The 24,468-nt window shown below is 36.9% G+C and overlaps 1 protein-coding gene across 5 annotated transcripts in view; it reads left to right on the top strand.

The window, feature by feature from the left end:
* HEATR5A (HEAT repeat containing 5A) overlaps window positions 1-18,408 on the top strand; it is a 64,051-nt gene extending 45,643 nt beyond the window's left edge. For 3 of the 5 annotated variants that reach the window (XM_064715935.1, XM_064715939.1, XM_064715938.1), the window contains 13 exons: window positions 707-946; window positions 1,662-1,843; window positions 3,541-3,609; window positions 4,038-4,217; window positions 6,169-6,403; window positions 6,788-7,036; window positions 8,402-8,529; window positions 9,389-9,536; window positions 10,212-10,484; window positions 13,031-13,255; window positions 14,723-14,877; window positions 16,239-16,452; window positions 16,730-18,407. In XM_064715935.1, coding sequence (XP_064572005.1) covers window positions 707-946; window positions 1,662-1,843; window positions 3,541-3,609; window positions 4,038-4,217; window positions 6,169-6,403; window positions 6,788-7,036; window positions 8,402-8,529; window positions 9,389-9,536; window positions 10,212-10,484; window positions 13,031-13,255; window positions 14,723-14,877; window positions 16,239-16,452; window positions 16,730-17,031 — 2,600 coding nt within the window. In that variant the 3' untranslated portion in view covers window positions 17,032-18,407. Of the gene's footprint in view, window positions 1-706; window positions 947-1,661; window positions 1,844-3,540; window positions 3,610-4,037; window positions 4,218-6,168; window positions 6,404-6,787; window positions 7,037-8,401; window positions 8,530-9,388; window positions 9,537-10,211; window positions 10,485-13,030; window positions 13,256-14,722; window positions 14,878-16,238; window positions 16,453-16,729 lie in introns of all 5 variants that reach the window. The other 2 variants (XM_064715936.1, XM_064715940.1) reach the window with 2 other exon arrangements.
* Window positions 18,409-24,468: the final 6,060 nt, after the last annotated feature.

Genomic DNA, 24,468 nt, shown 5'->3' on the forward strand with positions numbered 1-24,468 from the left:
AATGTTTGCCATTTATGAAATGTATAATTGTCATTCATATTGCAAGATTGGATCTTTTAACTTAGGTCCTTCAGAGGAATATGCCTTTCTCTCTTCTGCTTGCCCTCTCCCCTTTGAACAAGCTCTTGTAAACATCTTAGGATGTCTTGCTTGTTGATTTAATTATTGATCTTAATTCATTTCCATAGCAGAAATGGAAATATAGCATAGGTTTGAGCTTGTGAGTCCTGTGCAATTACCTGCAAGAAAAGTATTCTGACCAGTTCTTCTATTAGTGGTAGAACTAATGGAGGCCTGTTATATCATAATGGAACTCTTGAGCACACAAAATCAATTACTGTGCTGAATATTAGTGGGGGTGAAGGAAATTCTTTAAACCTGCAGTGCAGGAGGAAAACTTCTTGCATTTAGATTTTTTTTTTTATTTGGAACAGTACTAATGCTTCTAATACATCACAATAATTTTAAAAGGTTTTTTTTTCTTTTGCTTCTTTCGCTGCAGTTCTTAATTTATTTTTGTGGTATTAATCTTGTGTTTCAGCAAGTAATATCAACTAAATGTTGACAGTTTCATTATATTTGAATTCTAGCATTTACTTTAAGGGAGTTTAGGGATAGACTTCGAAGAGATTTCTCTTAGTAGCTTTCAGTTATGGTAAGAAAGAATATTATGTTTGGTTTTTTCCCTTCTGTGTCCAAAATACAGATTTCAATACAGTAGCATCAATAGATACCACCCAAGAAGAGGAAACTGCCAAAGGGGATGATGTATCTGTATTAACATCTGACAGTGATGACAGGTTCCATCCTTTCCGAAATCCACGGTGGTCCACCAGAGTTTTTGCTGCAGAGTGCGTTTGTAAAATTATAAGCCAGTGTGAAAATGCAGGCAGTGCACATTTTGATATAACTTTGGCTCAGGAAAGGAAACAACGTGATTCAAGAGGTATGTGTTAAGCACTGAAAGAATTTCATAGAATGCAAAGTATGCTTAAAATAAGTATTAGCTCTTTGCATCTTAGTGAAATTAATCATAAATTTGTTGTTTGTAATCAATAAAGCCTCTAACTACTCTGATTGTAAGCCTGTATTCTTTAAGGAGTAGAGAAATTTTTATTTGCTAAAAGAATGGCATCTTACTACAGCATTTACACTCGGTTTCCTGGTTATAGTACCATGGCGTATGTGTAGGAAGGCTTTGTTTCTGCAAAAGCACTGGCAGTCACAAGTGATAGCTGGCACCAGCCTACAACATCACAGTTTGGTGTCTGGGAGTATGACTTTAAAAATGCCCCTTTTTTTCTTTCCATAATTTGCATAATCACCAGTAGAAATACAGGGCCATTTTTCAGTACCACTCTGTTTATCTGGAGGTGTTTTCCTCAACGCTTTTTTAGAAGGTCTCATTCATGAAGGTATTTATACTTTCTTCTAAGTACTTTTTTTCTACATTTAAATGGAAAGCAGACTTGATCAGCTAACATAAGGTAGCCAGGTAAAATTGATCTATGTTTAAGCTGCCTGAAGTGAATCCTTGATACATATTAAGGTAAAATGTAAAATATACACTTTGAAAACAGTTGGGAACAGTCTTATAAAACACATTATGTCTGAATTTAAATCTAATAAAACTATTTTCTTTTTTAAATTTCTGTTTTCAGATGACTTTTTGGTACTGCATTTAGCTGACTTGGTCCGTATGGCTTTTATGGCTGCCACAGATCACAGTGATCAACTTCGTCTTTCTGGGCTTCAAATGTTGCAGATTATTGTTCGGAAGTTTGCAGCTGTTCCAGAACCAGAGTTTCCAGGTCATGTAATCCTGGAGCAGTATCAAGCAAATGTAAGCACCATTGATAATAACTTTCAAAAGTTTAGAGTCAATTACTAAAAGAAATTTGCATTTACAGTGCATAGGTACAGAGCTGGGTTTCAGTTAAACTATTGTTAATTTGTTTGGACTTCATTAGAAATCATCTTTTCAGTTGGTGTATAATTTTTTAGCTTCAAAGTTTTTCAAGTTTCAGCATTTTTCCCTCTTGAATACAACAAAAACCAAAATAGATCATTGGTGGGGTTTTTTTTGGAAAGCATTAGTTTCAAGAGTGTGAAAGTATTGCAAGAAGTATTAGGAATAACTATAAATTTAAACTCTGCTTAGAAATAAGTAGCCTTTGCACAGCAGCTATTACATTTGGAGATCTTGGGCAATGAACAAGCTAGAGAAGTGTGGATTGTACTCTGTTTCTGTTAAGTCTTGGTTTAGATTTAGAGAAAAGATGTCCTAGTCATTTAGTATTCCATACCACACTTGTGTTAAATATGACAGACAACTGTGTTAAGCCTCATATAGCTTCAATTTCTAGCAGGCACTGAGTAGGTCAGATCACTTTCTCTCATAGAATTGGAGAGACACTGAAGACATCCTGACCTACTTTGATCTTGCTTTTGCCATTATAATTCTTTTTTTTGGCACTCCTTTGTGGGAAGGAAGTTCCTTGGTCTAGTCTAAAGCTGTCAAGGGAAAATAATAAACCATCTGTCCTTGCTATCCAAAACCATCAAGCAGGTCACAAGTAAAGCTAATAATTTTCCTTTTAAGCTTCTGTACCTTTAATGTGTTTCTGCTAATACTGTGCACAGATCTCATTAGCTGTTTAAGACATAAGTTTAAGGGATGTCAAACTGTTAATCAAGTCTACATTGTCAGATTTTTTTTTTCCTAAAAACATCATAATAATCCAGAAAAAAGATGAATATAAATCTTCTGGACTTAAGTAACATCTAGTTCTGAAGTTCCATAAATGAAGTCTCAACTTTAGAGGCTCTTAAGAAATTGTTATTAATTGCCATTAAAAACAAATCCTTTCACTTCTTTCACAAACATTTATTGTAGTACTTGCTCTTTGGGATGCAAGTGTAGTATATCAAACTTAAATATGAATTTTCAAATACGTGCTAAAGCTGCTAGGGAATCTTTTATTAGACTTTAATGAAATGGTTTTCAACAGTGAGAGTGGGTAAAACCTCTGCAGCCCAGTAACTTTGTGTTTGTGCATTCTTTATTAGGTAAAAGGGGTTTGTGCTCTCCCCACACTTTTTCACTTTCCGAAGTTGACCAGCTTCAGTTAGCTGTTTTCTTAAATCTGTATTTTTTTCTGAGTAAGGAAATGTCACAAGCTAAGTGTCTTGCAAAGTCTTTCATGGTTCAGAACATTGCCTTTGTTTTTTTTTGTGGGCTCCTCATCAAGTCAGGCATTCAGGAAGGAAGACATTACTGTTTCTGTTTTAGACTGCACAAGAAAATAAGAGTCAGCAATGAAGACTCCCTCAAAGAGAACAATGTCTTCAGTGTAGGCAAAACAATAAAAATATGACTGAAACTGTTTCTCTGCTCTTTAACCTCACTGAAATAATCTCTGAAAAAAGGACAAAGGAGCTATACTCTATAAAGGAAAATTGTAACAAAGTCTGATTATGAAAAGTAAGTATTTAGTCAATCATTCACTATGTATTAAATGTTGTATAACTTCTGTTTAGGTTGGAGCAGCACTTAGGCCTGCCTTTGCTCCTGAAACTCCTCCTGATGTCACAGCAAAAGCTTGTCAGGCAAGTGTTGAAAGTCAGAAGTCTCTTAGGTAATAGACCCTCTGCTTTTTTTTTTTTTTTTTTGCTTGATAAGCAACACAAGAAAAAGGAAATAAATCCTCTAACTTTAAATCCTCCATTCACAAAAAATAATGTCACTTATGTTACCTCTATATTGTCACAACTCAAAGGGTATTATCACTTTAAAATCTTTTGAGAAACTTAGTTGCAGTTGATATTTTTGCCATTTTTTGTGACACCCCACTAATGTTTTGGTTTTCACTGGTAAAGTATACTAAACTGGGATGTCATTCAACATTTGTTATTGTCTGGGAGCAACTCTATCTTGGTAGAAATTAAATCTGGCTTTCATAATTTTACAGATGTAAAAAAGAGTATGCAGTGGTGTTTTTTCCTTGTTCCTCATTGTTTCTGTTTCACAACACTAGGTGTGCAGTGCCTGGATAGCAAGTGGTGTAGTGAGTGATCTTAATGACCTCCGAAGGGTTCACCAGCTGCTCGTGTCCTCTTTGCTCAAAGTGCAGGCTGGAAAAGAGGCACAAAATGAACAATATAATGAAAGCACCTCAACTATGGAGGTGCTGGCCGTCCTTAAGGCTTGGGCAGAGGTAAGTATAACAGCTCTGCTATGTTAGTCCTATATTGGGTAGGTGAGTTAGAACCTTTCAGACAGAATTTTCAGGAATTCTGACATGCTTCTTTATATAGAAGGTGCTGATGCTTTGCTGTGCTACCTCTGGAAGTACATGAACATTGTAAACTTGACAAAAACACTGCTCATTAAACATGTTTTATTGTAATATAATAAGAATAATGTATCATACTTAGAAATACAAATTCCTTAATATATTTGAATAGTTCAATATTGATTTGAAATTGTATGTTAGAAATGGTTGGTGATATGTATGGTGATGGTCCACTCAATGTGCTATTTTAAATAGGTATAACTTTTCTTACTGCCTATTGAGATTTCATATCTTGGAAATATATATTTTAAATTAATATTGTCAGCTCCATACTGCTTTAGTTAAAATAAAGCCAGCTCATGTGAAGACTTGTTTTAATATGTGTAAATGCAAGCTTAAATATTTAACAGTCAAAAATGTGAACCATGCACACCACTTCCAAAAGATGGGTGTTAGAATGTGGTGATAATGGCCTTGGATGCTGATGGTTGATAACCAGCTAAAGATGAGCATGTTATGAAGGTGGATGATATTTCAGTGTACAACCAGGAAGATACTTTGGAGGAGAAAGTTGGCAATAGGTAGTTTTTATGTAAACATCTGCAAAAAAATATACCAATGTTTCATGTGCATATTTGAGAACAAATATTGACAAAATAGCAAAGCCCTTGGAGACAAGCTAGCAGGTGGGAATAAAAATCTTGAAAACGTTCTTTCATTGAGAGATTTAAATAGATTGGTCTATTTAGTCTATTCAGGAAAAGATAAAGTACCATGATAAATTTGAAATGATTACATGAAGCAAAGGTTTTTAATAGCATGTAACAACCTCTCACTGGTCAGAAGCCAGGACAAAATTCAGGCTAGATGTGAGACTCAGCTGTCAGAAGTGAAGATCTGTAGATTGTTCTACCCTATTATTAAGATCACTAGAATTCTTCAAAGGAAACTCTGTAGTTTCCTATAAGCTTTTGTGAGCTGTAATTTGCAAATATTTCACTTAAGCCCTAGGCAGTTCCTTCTCCCTTAGAATCTTACCTATTTCTTTTATACAGAAATTGGAGGAATTCCCCCATCCTGTTTCTGATGCAGGGAGGTGTGAGACAAGGACTTGGTGTGTTTTCAGTTGCTTCTCTGGGGCAACCCACTACAACTGGCAAACATTAAAAAGATGCAGAAATCATAATTGCAGGGAACTAGTATTCAGCAAAGCTGACTTGAGATTCATTGAATCTAAATGTGTCCTTTATAGTTGAGAAGAGCTTCCCTCCAGGGGCATTTTGGAGACACTACAGGGAGTTGTTTGTCTGAAACCTTTTCAATTCTATCTTTTTGATAACCAGAGAGGTATCTAGGAAAATTACACTGAAATTAATCTATAGATGGTAACACCCAAAGTTTGCCAAGTATGCAAGATTGTACTCTTCATTCTGTACTGCTAACATGAAGCAACACATAATTTTGAGAAATGCCATGTAGTTTAAAAAAGATTTAGGAAGGGTTTAACTGTTATTTCTGAATCAATATTATAGGTATATTATTTGATAGTTCTTCAGTTTTGTAGCTGTAACAGGGTTTGATGGTTGGAAGCAAAAACTGGACAAATAATGTATTACTTTTTAAGAGCAGGGTACTTAATTGCAGGTAAGAATTTTAGTAGTTTTCCCCTTTTGGGGAATTCTTGCATCATAATTAGCTGGGGAAAGGATTCAGAACATTTAGAGGAAAAGGGCTTATTCCTCATGCTTACTGGACTTGAAGCAGAAATAGATTCTAGGAAATCTCATGCCTGTTCAACAGGCAATCATGCTAGTGATCACAGTAGTTTTCCAAGTATTAATATTTGTAACTCTCTATCCAAATATATCAACAGGTTTACATAGTTGCAATTGAAAAGCAGAAAAATCAATGTGATACACACAAGCACAGTTTAAAAATTGTAAACTCATCTGAAGAAAGCTACAGAGATGTAACATTTTCAGCCAGTGGTCTTCTGGACTTGGTACAGGCTGATCTTGGAACACTGAGCAAGCTCTGGCTTGCTGCACTTCAGGATTTTGCTCTCTTAACTTTGCCTCCAGAATATGCATCACAACTACCTGCTGAAGGTAAAAAGGCAAATTAATTATGTTTTTCTAAGTCCCTTGTAAGCAAACTGACTTGTGTTAAGATCATAGTAAGATTAAATGGTATGGAGAATAAGCCTACTTATGGACCTATTTAAAGATCAGGACTGTTTTTGAGAACAGAGGTTTCATGGATGTGAAGAGTGGTATTCTTATTTGGTGGCTATTTTTATATTGGAAAGAAGAAATATGTAATCTATTGCATTCTGTCCAAATAAATCTAAATGAAGTGCCCTCATTGGCCTGAATTTTAATACCAAACATTAAAAAAAAAGTCACACATAGAACACAATCCCATTTTAAGAATGAGAAAATACAGTAGTTGAAAATAAATTACACCTTTAAAACTAATTTCTTTTCTTGTAGGTGGTACATTTTATACAGCAGAGACAATTGAAAATGCCAGACCTCATTACTACAGCTCCTGGGCACTGATACTTTATGCTACAGCTTTATGGCTCACTAGCACAGGTTTCATTGTTGTTGATCCAGATGAAGGAGTTACAAATCTCTCCAGACCTGTTACCCCAACTACCATGTGTCAAGATTCTTCTACCAGACCCTTGGTGAAATCTCCTGAGGATGTGAATACTGACAGATTTCATCTTATCTTGGGTTAGTGAGTGAGTGCATAGTCTGCCTAGATGCTGTAACTCAAAATGTAGATAATGTTAGCAAATAAATTTTTAATTATTCAAATTTAACTGTATCATTCAGTATTGCATCTGTTGGAAAAACATGCAGTCAGAAAAATTTTAAGTCCTAGTGAGAAAATTGTAAGGCATTTCCCCAAATGTGGTACAAAAAACACTGAGCTAAACAAGCCCTAAACAAATGCTTATTGCTCTGCTCATAAATGTGCAAGTTCAAGGGTGGATTTTACAGTGTTTGTACCAGTACAGTTACAGAGTGTATGGATTGCTTTCACTGAAGGACAGTTTTACATCACACAGTAGTTTATAGGTATAGGAAGGGACTTATGGAGATCATTGTGTCCACCTCCTGCTCAAGCAGGGGGACATAAAGCCAACTGCTGTCCAGACAGCTTTTGAATATCTGTGTGGATGGAGAATCAACCTCTCTGGGCATCCTGTGCCAGTGCTCAGTCACCCACACAGTAAAGTGTTTCCTTACATTCATATAAAGCTGTCAAGCCTCCACTACGGCAGGAGCTAATCAGGTAGTTGAATGCAGTTCCAGTTCTCTAAGTTTACACATTTAGGCATTTCTGGTTATATTTTGTTCTTGGCCTCTCTTTTGTATCTTTTTTTTGTAATCCCTCTTTGGAATGAGCTTGTATGACGTTGTTGCATATGTCTGCCTTTGAATCCCAGTCTTTCTGCAGAGAACCAGCTCTCCTTTGAATTCCATTGCTCTCCCAGTTAGAAGTGGGACCTCTGATACAAAAGCTGCTTCCTCTACTGCTTAGTACATCAAATTTCCTGTATTTGACCATGGGCATATGGCTTGTTTATTCTGCTTTTGAATGAAATAGCATTTTAATTTTCATTCCCTACCAAGAAACTGAAAATTTAAAACTGCTTTTCTGTTGCACAGCTGTTATTTAGTGGACATTGATTGGTTTCACAAGTCATCACACAGTTTGGAATTTCAGCTGTACAGCTGGGATGAGAATATAGATTGCAGTTTATATGAAGGTTATCTCCAATATTTTGAGGAGTTATGAATTGTTCTGTCTGTTCATTAGACCTCGTGTTTTATTCACAAATTGCTGGGGGTTTATTTATGTTAGTAGCCAATTATAATTGGGTCTCATACTGTCTAGAAGTAGCAGTGAAGTTTCTTTCATGGTTTTGATGGATATAGAGGTCTTGCCCTAAGATATTAGCAATAGGAGATGACTTCATTTAAAATGCTACTTCTATAGTTGCTCGGCCTTCTGTGAGGTTACTTATTAGAGGAAAAAATTAGTTCTTAAAATTTCAAGTACACATGGGGTTTTTTTCCTGATGCTTACAGGAATTAGTGTGGAGTTCCTGTGCTCTCCTGGATCAGATGCAGCAATGGAGAACATTATTGCCTGCTTACATGCCCTGCAGGCACTCTTCGATGTTCCGTGGCCAAGGTCCAAAATAGGTGGTGATCAGGTAATGCATAATGACCAAATGTCCCTCAGAATTAAGGCATAGTTTTAGTCTGACCAGTGCCTCTACAGTCTCTTGTACATCCAAGAATCTTCAACATATAAGTAGTAGGTAAATTATATGCTTCACCCAAATCCAAAGCTGTAGAGGGAGGAGATAAAAAAGAATACAATGTGGAACCTGTAAGGTGAGGGGCAGAGAATTTGAGGACATTTCATCAGGAAGGAGTAAATAGATTAATAGGATGAGAGCCAGGTAAAGACCAAATTCCAGAAAAGAGAGTACTCTTACTCTCTCTCTATCAAGGCATAGTTGAATTAATTCTGTTGTAAAAATCAAAGTCAGTAAAAGAAGACTGGACAAACAGTGATCCTAAAAAGAAGTAGTAAACTGAAATTTTTTTTTTTCCTTTAAATTAAGGTTTATACTATCCTGTATGCCATGCAATTGCCTGACCCAGTGAAAGTGGTCGAGCCTGTGGACGTGGCTAAGTTCTGCTGATTGTTGATGCTCTGTCCAAGGAAATGCATAAAGTGTAGGAGGGATGCAATGTTGTGTCCCCACCTTCAAGAGTTAAGAAGCCAGAAGATAAAGATTACTTTGGCTTTTTCAGTTGTTTTAAGCACCCTATATCTTAAATAACTATGATAACTATTTTATTGGGAGAATTGATAGGGACTGCTGTTATTGGGAGCTAGGAGCTCGATGGTGAAGAAAATGCCAACTCCTGTGATTGTGTCAATTACATTGTGTTCCTTAGTGAGATAAATCAGAGTAATACTGTTGGCTTTAACAAGTACTAACAAGTTCCAAAACCTCCTGCATTAAAATTAAAATGTGTTAGATGTTTTTCTTGCTGTAGGAGCTGGGTGTAGAGCTGCTGAATGTTTTGCATCGACTGATACTGACCAGAGAGTCACCTGATATTCAGCTTGCTGCCCTTGAAGTGGTTCGCTTGATTCTCTTTGCAGCGCAAGAACATGTGAAGGAAAAACGGAGAAGTGCAGAAGGTACAGTACTGTGTGAGATGTTTGAATAGCTGTGATCAGGGTTAAAGCAATTCTTTCTTGGAAAACTGGTGTCTGAGATGTGTCTTAATTGAAGTCTTTCCCAGTTGGATTCTAATTCTAGTTTACTTAAGACAGTCTGGGTTCCTAAAATAAGAAATTCAGGGGGTATGATAGATAGCAGGTGGTTTAGGTGTTGAACAGAGGGCAGAAAGTGAGGAGAAAAACTGCAGAAACTGGAGCTGATCAGGGAGGGAGGAGTCCTAGTGAATAGCTGGGGTCAGCTAAAACTGAGCAATGGGCAGACTTGGCACACGCAGCTGTTACAAGCCAGGTTCCAATAGTTACTCTGGTTGTAACTTCCTCACATTAATTTTCTAAAAGGAAAAAACTGGGAGTAGACTCCAAGTGCTTGTATCAGGTGACATCATATTGGCTTGGTGCCTTAGGATTTTGTATGTCAAAGTCTGTTGTGCACCCTTTTGTCTTTTGGCAATCACTGCATAGTTTGCTTATTCAGAAGGGTGGGTGTTTGCTAGTAGAATTTTGAATACATACCCATGCACATATATATGTGTCAAGATTATAATTTGGTATTGAAACAGTCTTAAGAAGTAAACTTTTTGGAAAAAAGTCACAGCCTGCAGACTTCTGCCATATTTCTTGTTTTTCTTTCAGTTGATGATGGTGCTGCAGAAAAGGAAACATTACCAGAATTTGGAGAGGGCAAAGACACAGGGGGACTGGTGCCTGGGAAATCATTAGTCTTCGCAACACTGGAGCTGTGTGTTTGTATTCTTGTCAGACAGCTTCCCCAGCTCAACCCTAAATTGACTTGTAGCCCTGCAGTTCCACCTGGAAAACATCTGTTGCTGTCAGAAGATGGAAGTAGACTTGTAGCAGCAGCATTAGTTATTCTCTCTGATGTTCCTGCAATCTGCTCTCCTGAAGGTATGCTATTTCATCACAAAAGATGAATGAAAGACTATTAGGCCTTTCTGTCCCTTTGTTATTACCTGATTTTCTTAGCTGGCCAAGTCTGGCAGCAAGTTTTGTTGATTTGCTTGTGACAGCTTCCTTTTCTAATTATTTTTTGACTGTCAAATTGCAAAACAAGTTACAAAACTGAAGCAATTAAATTAGTAGTTTCTCATTTTCTCCCACCCTATAGCAGTGCAATTAATAGACCCATTTTCTACAGGGAAGTGTACAACAGCTACATGATTATATTCTACTTGAATTGTCTTTTCTGGAATTTATAATGCAGACATAAATTAAATTTAAAATATAAATGTGTGATGTTAGCTTTCCATCATTTGAACATTAACAAACCGCTGCAAGCGGTTGAATTCTCAGATTAGTTGACTTTTACCCATGATTCATTTTGGAGTCACTCCCAACTTTAGGATGGTTCCCCACCACCTAGCTTCAATATCATATTCATACATATACATATACATATACATATACACATATATATTTAGATATACATATATATATAGATATATACACATATAGATATATACATATAGATATATATACATACACACACATTATATATATACACATACATATAGATATATATACATACACACACACATATATATATATCAATAATATTTCAGTACTGTTACAGCCACACATACAAACCATTTCTGCCCTACTCCTCTGTTGTTCCCACCTTAAGTATTGTTGTTACACCTTACACAAATCTCTGGCATATACCACCTCTGAAAATTTCTTCTTTTTAAAAAAAAATTGTTCTCTGTTAAATGACTCTTCTGTGGAGAATACGATGCTCCAAATGGAGTAAATGGAGTGTAGCCCTTGCAGTCTTGTAATGTGATGATACGCTTTTCTCATTTCCATCTGCAGCCTGTTATTTATCAGTTTAAAGTGAAAGGAAATAAACATAGCATCACCTAGATCTGAGGACAACTATCATGTATGAAAAATAATCTGGGATTTTTTCTCACTCTTTTGTTACTTTTGTCTTTAGCTGTCCATGTTATTCCACAAACACCTTGCAGGATCAGACCACAGGGAACATTTACAGTAGACAGGTTAAGCATTTTGTTCAGGTAAATAAAAAGAGGACCTTAGGCTTGCTTATATAGTCAGTTGAATAAAGAAGCAGCTCCAAAAGTTAGCTCATAATCAAAGAGATGAGAATTCCTCTGTGGAATTGCATATTTTTTCCCCTTTAGTAGGTAACTGAAGTTACAGTCCTGTGGCTGCCATGTCTCTTACTTCAGGCACCTGCCATGATATGTTTGCATAAAAAAAATTTGCAAGTAAATGACGTTCATGACCTACATTTCCTACTGAATTCCAGCAGTAAATTTTCCAAGACTGGCTGTTCAAAAATAGATGTCCTCAGCTTCAGAAAATACGTATGCATAGCCAGAGACTTTCGCTATTCAACAGGTCTGTCATGAACATTAGTATATTAAAATCTCAGAAACATAAGCATTTTGCTGTTTAGGGAATGAGATAAGCATATTAAGCCAAATGCTTAAATCTGTCCTTTGCTGAGTCATAATTTAGGACAGGAGCAGCACATAAGTATGCAGATTTCTAGGCTACTTCCAATATATGCAGAATTCTATATTACTATTAGATTCAAAGACATAAAAACAAGTGAAACTGCTATGCCAAATTATTCCTGTGAATTTTAAAACATTTTTTATGGTCTCTTATTATGACTAGTCAACTATCAGATTCTCAGACAAGAAAGTCTCTTTATTAGCCTGTGGAACAATCTGCCTCTCTACTTAGGTCTTCTGTTTTCCAAGATGTTTTTTGGAGGCTTCTATTCAGATTCTAGGGAGTTTTATACATATATTTATTCTGAAGTCCTTATTACTCTTAATAAATTCTTGACTTGAGTGATTTCCTGGAGCAATGGCATCCTTAGCTAACCACCTATCATGTGATAGAAGTGTTTCCTGTTGCCAGTTTTGAAATTACCCCCTGTTAATTTCCTTCACAGTATTGTCTTCACATGCAAAATATACTTAGATGCTTGTACTTTGTTTTCTACTCTTCTTTCTATATTGTAGTATATACGAAGAATTCACCATGTACCAGTATGTATACTAGTATATACTGTATACTCTGCTATACTTTGTATACCTCCATGTCTTCTCTTCCCTGAGAACCACCTCCTCTGTGGTTCTGTTCTTACTTTTCTCTGAATATGACATAATTCCACACTTCATATAATAAAACCATCAAGGAAAAGATATACAATGCTTATTTTAAAGGGGAAGAGGTTTAAGTTCACTTAAGCAGTCTGACTCCCTGTTTGCCATAGGAGGCCACATGATATTTCAAATCTTTTCTTCAAATTACCAGTGCCTCTATTCACAGATATGCTTAAAAATTATAAATTATACATTAAAAAGAGAATCCAAGAAAACTGCCTCAATTTTTTTAATGCAAAAAGTACCTGCGTTTTTTAAATTTCTGTGAAATTAATTTGCATTGTTTTCCAGGAAGTGTTTCAGTTCTTCCTACTATTTTGTACCTAATTATTGGGGTACTTAAAGAAACAGCTGTGAAATTGCGAGATGGCCAGTTACCTCTGACAGTTGCTGCATCTCTCCAAGCTCTGAAAGGACTCTTGTCTTCTCCAATGGCTCGAGCAGAGAAGAGTCAGAATGCTTGGACTGATCTTCTACGTAGTGCTTTGGTCACAGTGCTTGACTGTTGGGATCGAGGTAGGCACAGATACTGGGTTTATGAGTTAAAAATTAGATATGTTTGTGTGAAATGTTGTTTGGTTTTATTTAAATCAAATTCATGCATATCTAAAAAAAGACTTCTTAGTCACAAGAGAATTAGCTGGTTACCAAGCACTGTTGACACTATAGTGCAGTCTTGTCCCTGCAGTCCATATGAGAAGTCATCATCTATAAAAGTATAAATGTGGGTGTCATGATTTAAGCCCAGTTGGAAATCGGGCACCACACAGCCACTCACTGAACCCTGACTCCCTCTTCACCCCCCCTTAGTGGAGTGGGGAGAAGAATCAAAGTAAAACTTGTATGTTGAGGTAAGAACAGTGTAATAATTGACACTACGGAAAAGAAAGTAATAATGGTAAATGATAATAATAATGGTAACAAAAAGAGAAAAACAAGTGATGCACTGTTCAGTTGCTTACCAGTTTCTGACCAATGCCAGACCCCCCTTCCTGAACCCAGACCATCTGGCCTTCCAAGTAAGTCCCCTCAGTTTATTTACTGGACATGATGTTGTATGGTGTGGAATACCCCTTTGGTCAGTTCAAGACACCCATCCCAGCTATGCTCCCTCCCAGTTTCATTTGCTTATCTTCTCACTGGCACAGCATGAGACTATGGGAAAAGTTCTTGACTTAGGATAAACACATCTTAGCAAAAACCAAAACATCAGTGTATTATCAACACCATTGTCATTCTGAATCCAAAACACAGCACTGTAGCAGCTGCTGAGAAGAAATTAGCTGTACCCCAGCTGAAACCAGGACAGTGGGTTTGCAGGCTTACTCCTGTGTTATTTAGTGCCACAGTGTAATTCCATGGATGAAGGCATAAACAGGAGCTATGGCTTAAGTGTACAGCAGAGCATAAAAAATAGCTGTTCACTGAGTGCAGTTTCTCCACTAAGAGCTGGTGTCTCTAGCGAAGCAAAGGGTATTAAAACAGTAGTGCAAAAAAGAATTTTTTGTCCTGAATCAGTTTGCTGTGTGCTGCTGCTTCAACTTCCTGAGTTCATAGTATTTTCATTGTTCCTTATGTTAATCTCTTACATTGTAATTTGTTGTTGGAACTTCTCTTTACAAAATTGTTTAAAAGTTACAGCAAAAGGATATATATTCTAAATGCAAATTTTATAATATTCTCAAATAGATTGTACTCTAATATGTCATACCAGCTCTTCAAAGATATTTATTGTACTTTATGCAAAGAAACAATGGAATAGAAGTATGCTATAATTTCTAAATACGCATATGATCACCCCTAAATTCCCATTTTGTCCTTAGCTTTTGTTGCAGTAAAAGTCCATCCCACTGTATCAGAGGATTTTGTATATTTGAAAACTGAAGAAACGTAGACATTTATATTTCTATTCCACCTCTTTGTACTGCTTGAACTCGTAGAATTTTTAATGCAAATCTAACAGTTTCCTTACTTTGTTGATAGTAGATGGCCTGCTCCAAGAACTTGACGAAATCAGCCTTCTCACTGCTATTACAGTATTTGTTATGTCTACCAGCCCAGAAGTTACTACTGTAGAGTGCCTTCAGAAGCGTTGTATTGAGAAGTTTAAAACAACACTTGACTCAAAAGATCCTCTTGTAAGTACTGGTGAAGTTAATAGAATGTCAATACCACACTAAATGAATATTAGTTTATTTTAGTTGTTCCTCTGTGTTGATAGAAGTTAATTCTCTCCTGACTATATCTGTTGTATTTTAAAATAAAGTTTGAACAAGTGAGCAAGAAAAGAACGTGTCCAGCAGTGCATTTAATCATTGTTCTGTATGCAATTCTGTATTCCTGTTCTTTTACTGTATCAGACTCAGTGCTTTGTACATTGCTAAGTACACAATACAGTTGTGTGTTGTTGCAGGCACCTGTCAAATTTTATTTGTTCATTTTATCTTCAGCACACAGATAGTGTCTTTTGCACAGGAAATCCCTCAGCTGTGAGTCTTTGGGAGCTGGAGCAAGTACCACTACAAAACTGGTACTGTCCATAAACATCAGCTCCTGGCCGCTGCTGGATGCAGCTTACTGAACTAGATTCATGTTTTGTTCTGACCTAGCATAAATATTTTCATATAGTGGCATTAGATTATAGTGCCACAATTCATATATTACTATCCTTCACCAAAAGAAATGTATCAGTGAAAAAAAGCATTTATACAAATGGCTTTTTTTTCACTTTCAAAGTTCAGCTCTGAAAATAACATCCATTAGATCTTGTATTTGTTAGAATTCTGTGTAAGCAGCTTTTCTTGCATCTCCACTATATCTATTTGTGTAGTAATAGAAAATTAAAGTTTCATTTACTTGAGAAATAACTGTAAGACAATACTTTTTTATGTATCAGTACATTCCCAGTATTGTAAACTTTGGTTTTCACTGTTAGGAAACTGAAAATGCCAAATATGACTGCAAGGAAATATTAGCATGCATTTGCAAATTTCATCCAAGTGTTTAGGCATCAGAGCCATTTGGACATTATGTAGGAACTTGGCAGTTTCAGTCCTATTGACTTCCAAAGAGATGCAAGCCACTGCATCATTTAAGGCATTTTAAAATTGTACCTACAGTTTGAAAGAGATATTGCTTATATTTTAAGTACCACTTTTTTGGTATTGCACTTTTGCTAAGAAGAGAGTATTTTCAAAATAATACGAATCTTCAAACAGAAATAGTATTTTTTCCTTACCTCAAAAATGTCAGAAGATATAAAATTTGATGGAAAGAAACAGAATGCATGATCTGGTTTCTATTAATAATTGATTACAAGTTATAATAGTCCTGTAAAGTATTATACATGAGCAGCCTACAACCTGATGAATTTTAAAGTTGTGAAGCACATTTTTCTCTCTCCCAAAAATTTTATCTGACAAGCTGTTAGATTTAGAACACCCAGAGATGTATTTTGAACTATAATGCTTTTTAACTGCAAATTTCATTTTCCCTTTAGGTACAGTGTAAATGCTACCAGCTGCTGCACTCCATCTTTCAGCATCCAAACAAAACTGTGTCATACCCTTATATCCACTCTTTAGCGCCATCCGTTGTGGGGAAACTGCAGGAAACAGAAAAAGCAAAACCTGAAAATGCTGCTGAACTTCAAGTCATTCAGGAGGGAATAAAGGTGGTTACAGCTCTGACTGCTGCTGCTGAGGAACAGCACCGTAAGTTACTTCCATTTCTTGGACCCAAAGCATTAAAAAGGCTCAAAGTTGCCATAAATAACAAGCTAAAACCAAAATGACCACTAGGAATTCAGTCCTGAACACTAATTGCCAAGAAAATTGCTCACAGGAATTTTGGGTTTTTTACCCTACAGTTCAGCTAACATTTGCAGCTTTACAGTTTGAATTACATGTTAACTTAGAGAAATACTTCCAGTTAGAATTTGACACTATTTTTGAAAATTGTGTATTTAAGTTCTGTTTTCCATGTTTATAGGTGCTCACTTGGTGGCCTGCTTTCTTCCCATCCTCATTTCCTTTCTTTTGGATGAAAACGCACTGGTTTCTGCTACAATCTCGGCAAAAAATCTACATGAGTTTGCTTTGCAAACTCTGATGCAGATTGGTCCACAGTATTCATCGGTTTTTAAAAAACTAATGGCCTCCTCTCCAACTATGAAAGCCAGGCTTGAGTCAGCTATTAAAGGCAATCAAGAAAGCATCAAAGTGAAGACTAGTAAACATGCAAAAAATCCTGGGAAAAGTTCAAGCATTCAGTTGAAGACCAATTTTCTTTAAACCCCCATATTGTCATATATTGTCATTTTACGCACTTTGATGTCAACAGCAAAAAATTCCCTTTTAATTTCTAATCAAAGGATTGTTGTGAGTTGATATCATGTATTTCAGTTTGTTCTGAAGTATTACAGAAAGTTTCTAAGAGAAAGCAAATTTCTAGGTAAAGTTCTCTTAGTGAAAGACTTCTTAAATATCTCTAAACACTATGAGTAAATGAGAGGTCATCAAATCTGTATTTTTTTATTATTTTGGACTAAAATATCAGAAATGCACATGCCTATGTTAAAAAAAATATAGTGTACTTTACCATAGATATATTTAAGAGCACCCCACACTTAGCCATTAAGTAAAGTTGTTTTTTAAATTAATATTTGTCAAAAATTAGTTACTATAATTGGGTTTTGGATTTAACAGGGACATAAATTTACTTACAGGTTGTAATCTGTGCTAATTACTAATTTAACACACTGCAGCATTCATTAAACAGATTAAATATCCTTGTAAGCCTTATAACAGTTTATTGTTCATCGCAGAAAATTCAACTCAGTAAAGGTGATATGGATAGCTTTAATCCTAATAATATCTTGAGCTGGCCAAGATGTAGCAAATGCTGTGCAGTGCAGCTGTGCAGCCCCTGGCTGGGGACTGTGGCTGTGTCCAGAGTGGGACTGCCATGCATGTGGAAGGGCTGACAGGCTTGGTGCCTTGCTGCTTGACTCAGTCTCACTTTTCAGGATGTGTGCTTTGGTAAGTTTGTGTTAGGGGAGCCAGGCAATAGCTTACATATCCTGCCCAGGACTGGACAGCAATCTTAACATACCGTGCCTCAATTCAGACCTCTGCTCTAAGTGGATGGATGTTCCCTGATCTTTGAATGATCACTCATCTGTACCTGTAACCTGATTTCTGTATCTCTGCAGTGAGAGATGGAAGTATTTGAAGTCACCTTGTCTTGTGTCTTTAAATAGAGTGCAACAAGCTCATAATAAGAAGTATGTAATTAACATTTTTAGCAAGGAACATATTTTAATATAGAAAAATAACTATCAAAACTGCAATGGCTACAAAGTATTTTCTAAGTACAATGTATTGACTTCTTTCTTAATACAGTATTACCTAAACCAAACACTGTCAAACTGAGGATACTATTTCCTTCTTGAATCTAATTGCTTTAAAAGGAAGAAGAAAAAAATATTTACAGAACTGAGAAACACACTGTGACTCAGGAAGAGTGTGATGTACTGTATTTTACTAGAAGTTTTGTATGTAAATATAATTGTAAATTGTACAGAATTAACAATTTGACCAAAGTTCTAACAATTCTTTTTTCTAATTTACATAAATAAAGCTAATTTTCTTCACTTAAAATTTGTCTTAGTTATTTTATCCAATAGCAGAGGAACTCAAAGGACTTGTGTATCAGAAAAAAATTGTTGTATTCTGCCTCAAGGTAACAAATAATGAATATTTGGGTTGGTTGCATCAAGGTCTGGGACTTGACATTGCAGGTCTTCCTCTGTTGTGAGCAGCACAATGAGTAAATAAGTAGGACCAGGGAGATTTTTTTATGTGTAAATCTCTGTTTTGTGCCAAATGCTGAAATGTGAGAACTGTGAGAAGATGGATGAGATGCCTTCCATCTTTCCATGGAGAACCACAAGTCCTGTGTTCCACCTCTTCATTGAAGTCAAATCTGCAGTTGCTGGCTGTTAAAAGGGACTTGTGTTAGATTTGGCAGTTATTCATCTTTATCTCATTCTTATTTTTTATCACGTTGCTTTGCCCTTCCAAGTTTACTGGTGGGGTTTTTTTCTTTTGATTTGTTTCCCAAGGCTGCTTCTGGAAAATCATAGATTCTTAGGAAACTTAACAACATTTAGATTGAAGTCAAGTCGTGTTTGTTATCAAAATGGCCAAATATTTTGCTGAGGAAGTTAGCTGTTACAAAAGGTATTTGTGGCTCCTTTTTTATTTTCTGTCATGTATAGCAATGTACCAACATTTTTTGAATGTTGAGAAGACAATCTGTTGAAAACCTACTTTCCTCAAAAACTTTTAAGAAGCATACTCAAATGGTAAGAGCACCAAGGAAAGCTGTTAAAAGCCAAAAATTAAATTTAGTGCAGCTTAGTCCTAGATTTCTTAGAATGTCTTGTTGCAGTAACTCACAACCGAGCCATTGAGAAGTGCCAATGTGATTTGACATTTCTTGATCAAGTCTTGTGGCCACATGTGGAAAACTACCAGTTTCAACATATCTTTGTATTGCAGAAGCAGAAATTATTCCAATAAAGACAACTGCTATTAATTCTTAATGTCAGTTGTGAATTAGGACAAATGGGTGAGTTTTATTTATCCAGATAATTAATTTATTCCCATTGTAAAAATACCTGTGCCCTGAGTTCTGCTTTCTTACATACGCATAAAACAATGAGTTGGATCACATGAATGACACTACTCATTTAAAATTTTATAAAAGAATCTTACAGATATTACCTTGTTTCAATTATAAAAAGATTTTGGCCTTTAGATATCAGGAGTCTTTGATGCAGTCTTACAAGGAACTTGCATAATTCTCTTTTTCCTGAAGAAATAAGTAAGACCACAGAGCGGTTTTGGTTTTAATTCCATTCTCCTTTTTAGGCATTGCTTGACATGCAAGCTCTCATGTTTAGCAAGCAAAAGGAGCCAAACATGTGTTTAGCCATAAAACCAGAGCCCCACTTTCAGCACTCCTTCCTGCGTCCCTTGTCTCCTTTCTCATTGTTTTTTGTGCCATTTCTCTACAAGAACCAATACTTTTTTTCCAGTTATTTGTCTTTGCAATGAAACATGTGGCCTACATGCATGTTTGCTTTGTATGTTTCCACTGTTTATACAAGAATTTTAATGGGTTTGTGTGACAAAAGATCCTGTCCATGTCTAACCTCAAGTGCATATATACACATATGAGTCCATCATGGAATGTACTATTTAAGTGCTGTGCAAAAATTATTTGCAGGCAATTTTCTGTGTGCTGCAACAAACCAGAATTGATCAAAACTGTACAAAGGCATCACACAGCTGGGATGTAGTGGGTTCTAACTGGATACAAGTCTGTAGCAGCTGAAATAGAAGCTTTTCTGTTAGTATTGCTTAGAGTAGAATAAGTCTGAGGCTGACCTGGGATGCTCCAAGGTGCAGGAGTCATCCTCAGGTGACAGACAGAGGTATCAGTCCAATGATGCACATAATAGCCATCAGTTAGGATTATCAAACGCATAGGAAGCATAGCAGATTCTTCTATTAATGAATGCCAGTTACTAATTGGAATTTCCAAGGAGATTTTTCCCCTCAAGACTGCCTCAGCAGTATCAAAGTGAGTTGTTGCAATTGCAGGAGTGGTGGAGAGATCTGGGATCATTTGCTGGTTTATCAGAAGTAACAGTAATATTGCTTAGTAGGGAATCAGGTGGAAAATTCAGCAGCATTTCAATATAGCTCTAATTTGAATCAAGTGGGATGTATCTGTGACAATAACAACATATGAGAGGTCACTGTGACAGTCTCCTCTAAAGCTTCATCCCTAATGTCAACACTAGCTGTACATGTTTTGTTTTCAGGTTCCTGAAATGTTATTCTCTTAGCAGTAGACAGTAAGTCAGAAACGGTTTCCAAGAAAAATATTATTTGTTTCATGACCAGTACTAGTCTACTAATAAACCCCTTGTGCATCCTGCCAGTGAAAAACCTAGCTAATGATACTCCAGACTAGGCAAAAAAGCAAGGTAGGGAAAACCTTGGACAGTTAACACTTTGTTTAGGAAGAACATACAGCAAGGTGGATTACTTGTCTACTTCTCTGCGCTGTGGTGTCAGAAATCACTGGAAGAGTCACTCCACTCTGTCTTGAAAGTAGCTTTCCTTGGCCAGCCTTGTTCCTAGAGACTGCTTTTAGCATATGAGAACCTCTCATCCTAAGAACTGGCTAATAAACTGACTTTTCTGCAGCCAAGTGTTAAAGAAGTGCTCAGATTTGTCCACAGCACTCAAGCTGGAGCAACCCTGGAGCTGTTGCTGTAGATAACATTTCACAGAGGACTCCTATTCAATTAGCTGAAGTATGTAGCAAGCAGTCCAAGCTCTTTAATGACAGTGGGCTATAGATTCAAAGACATAAAAATTAAAAAGCATATTTGGCCACACATGGCATGCTCTACCTGCCTCTAACATATTTAAAGTAATGAATACTGAAAGTTGGTTATGCAAAATGAAATGAGCCAGCTGCATTTGATACATGATGTTATCTGCATGAGGATACCATAAAGATGTCAGTGCTACACCACCAACTTACCCAAAATGTGTGGTTCTTACTTTGATTTTGATGTACCGCTGTAGATTTTTGAAGCTTTTTTTTCTTTTTCCTAAAATATTCTCTGGATTCTCTGGAGAATAAGTGGTTTATTCCATATAACAATGAAAGGGGAAGTTACATCTAAATATAGCAAAAGTAGGGCTGAAAAAACTGTCTGAGAAACAGGTCAGTGCAACAGCAGGTTTTTAAAACCTCCTGCAGTCTCTTGTGGTACATTAACCCAACTTCACTCACTCTGCAGCCAAATATCTGTTTTGGTCTATGGTCCTATGTCACTTCCATGCTCCCGTTTATCTGAAGTGCAAAATCTGATTCTACAAGGAAGAATGTGGCATCAAATCCCTTTCCTCTGTGCTTGCGTTCCAGCTGGTGGCACATGCAGGAGGACACAAGTTGTGAGGATGAGCAGCAGAGCAGAGCCTGCTGCCTGTGTGCATGTTAGTGCCTGTGCCAGTTTGCCTACTTATGGCACAGAAAAACTTATGTATATAAAGAGGTTTGCAGATGAAGAAGATCTGTTTCTAAAAGTTGCTGGTAAGGAGCTAAATTTAGTTATGACAAAGATTGATAAAGTCCCATTCTAAGCTACAGCCTTATAATCTGCAATTGTGTAGCCTAAAAAAAGCTCTTTTTTTAACCACTGTTAATATTAATATATTGAAATTTATGTGAACTGTCTCACTGCCAGTACAGAATTACTGAGAATCCCTGTTGCTGCTAGTGGGAATTTTTTTTTTATAATCTTCTCTGGGGACTATTTTGTTTATGGCGTTTTTGTAAGCATTTTTTTCTTCCCACTGCATCAGTTCTCTATGTCCTTTTCCATGAAAAAAGAAGGTTTTGTATGAGACACATTTTCTGTGGAAGTATGAAGCACAGGCCTCAGGGATTCTGGAAACAATTTTGATTTATATCTAAAAATAGAAATATTATGCAATTTGGAAATACAACCTATCATTATGAAGGCAAATGCTCTTAACCTCATCTTCCCTCATGTAAAATTCATGTCAAACACTAAGAAAAAAATTGTCACAGATGTATGCATGTTTTATGAGAAACACAAGGATAACTGGTTCGAGCTGCTGCCACCAAATTAACCGAAAATTCAGTTAGGGGAATAAAATAATTTGCTTATAAGAAAAAATCAGATACTTCAAGTGCATTTATTAAATAACCAAGGATGGGATGAAGAGGGGAAATAGAAGAAGGCAGTACAAGCGAATGTATTCTCCCCTCCAATGTGAGGCACAAGGCAAGCTGGTATTCAGCTGCCAGGCCACAATGTGGCCAGGGGGAGGGTGGGAGGGTAGATGGACTTATTTTTAGTCCATTCCTCCCAGTTCCCTTTTGAAACTAACAAATCTGGGTATAACTTACTTTTGTAGATTGAGAATTCTTAAGCTGGTTGGAGAGAGAGTCTCAAGAATGAGTGTTCTTGAGTTAGAGGCACAGCTCCAGGCACTCTCTGTACCATCCAGTAAATGTAGCTGCAGTCAGACCCTGGGCTGACAGACTTGCAGGCATCTATCCTGATTGCCCACAGAATTTCAGAGATGTGTCCCCATCTAGTACAGGGAGGAGAGAAAAGTCAGTGGGCAAGGTATGAACCACCCAAGTGGTTTTCTCTGTGTGAGAGCAGCTGCAGCTGAGGAAGTTATGAGTGATTTTTTGCTGAATTTCAGTTTCCTGCCTTTCCAACAGGTTTCTGTTTCCTACCTGCTCCTCACACAGGCACATGTTCTGGGATGCCACTGGTCCAGGCAGCTACAGCTGCGCAGGGGCACTGAGGGTTGTGTGTGTGTGTGCATTGCTCAGTCACTGGTGGTGGCCCCGACCTGTGCTGAGACTGTTGCTAGTCAAGTACTACCAGACTTTGTGGGTAAATTCAAATTATAATGGAACGGAGCTGCTCTTCCCATTGGTATGGGCCATAACATAAGCATGTCTCTCCCTGAGATCTTTCACGGCAGCAGTTGCTGAAGCCTATCAACACTTGTATTTATCCACACAATGTCCTGCTCATCCTCTGCACTTCCAACAACATTCAGAACCATGAATTTCAATGATTTAGGATAAGCAGCAGTCATTCCTAAAGACTTCTGGAGATTTTCCTGGCCAAGACAGAAGAGAAATAGCTGTTGCATGTACTGGCTATAGAGCAGAGAGACTGCAGAAGCAGCTACTGCCTGTGGAAACCAGCTGTTCCAGGCTGCTTCCATCTTGGCTGGATCAACTTTTCATTTGGTGGTCAGGATTTGAAACTGTATTCTTCACTGGCTTGTTCTGGACTTTATAAAAAGGAATGGCTTTCAATGCCATAATTTTCTCCTTCAGGAGGTAATGAATATATTAACTGTGAGGGCTTCTCTCCAGACCCTCTAGATTTGTGAAGCTGTACCCAGGCTACACAGAATTCCCCCAGAACAACTGAAACTTTTTTTTTGTATCTGTGTATTTCTGGTAAGTGGAAAGACTTAGGCAGGCATGCAAGTATCTAAAACCCAGTTCCTCCTCTTGCCAACATCCCAGAACTAGAACAATATGCAGCTTGCTGTTAGAGATCTTCTCAGGTTGTGTTCAGGTAGCCAACACCCAGCCATGACCTGCTGAGTGACCTCTGCTGGGTCCGGGTGCTAGAGGGCAATGGGAACCAGCCGAGATGGCTGCTCAGAGGAAAAAAGGAGCAAATATAAAGGCTGCTGAGGAAGCAACAACATTCTAGGGAGATTTTTCAAATCAAAGACATGCTGAAGGATTAGGACAGGACAGAAGGAATGGGGAAGCAGAACGAGAGACACACGCTTGGGTAGTAAAAGGAGGAAGAGAAAATAATAATTAAATCAGTCACCTTGCTGATTCATTGCTTCAAAACATACTGTGTGAAATATCATAACTTTATAGTTACAATATTTATTAGCTAAAAAATATTTTACAGATTAAACTGCTCTGATTTGTACAATTCACACAACTTTGTTACATGAGATTTTTTTGTTCTATTTTGTACTACCTGTTATTTAGGAAGAAATTGGCAACTACCCATGTAAATCAAAGCGAAACACTTAGTAGTAGCAGCACAGGATGAG

Source organism: Zonotrichia leucophrys, chromosome 5 (genome assembly GCF_028769735.1).
Source record: "Zonotrichia leucophrys gambelii isolate GWCS_2022_RI chromosome 5, RI_Zleu_2.0, whole genome shotgun sequence".
NCBI classification, from domain to species: domain Eukaryota; kingdom Metazoa; phylum Chordata; class Aves; order Passeriformes; family Passerellidae; genus Zonotrichia; species Zonotrichia leucophrys.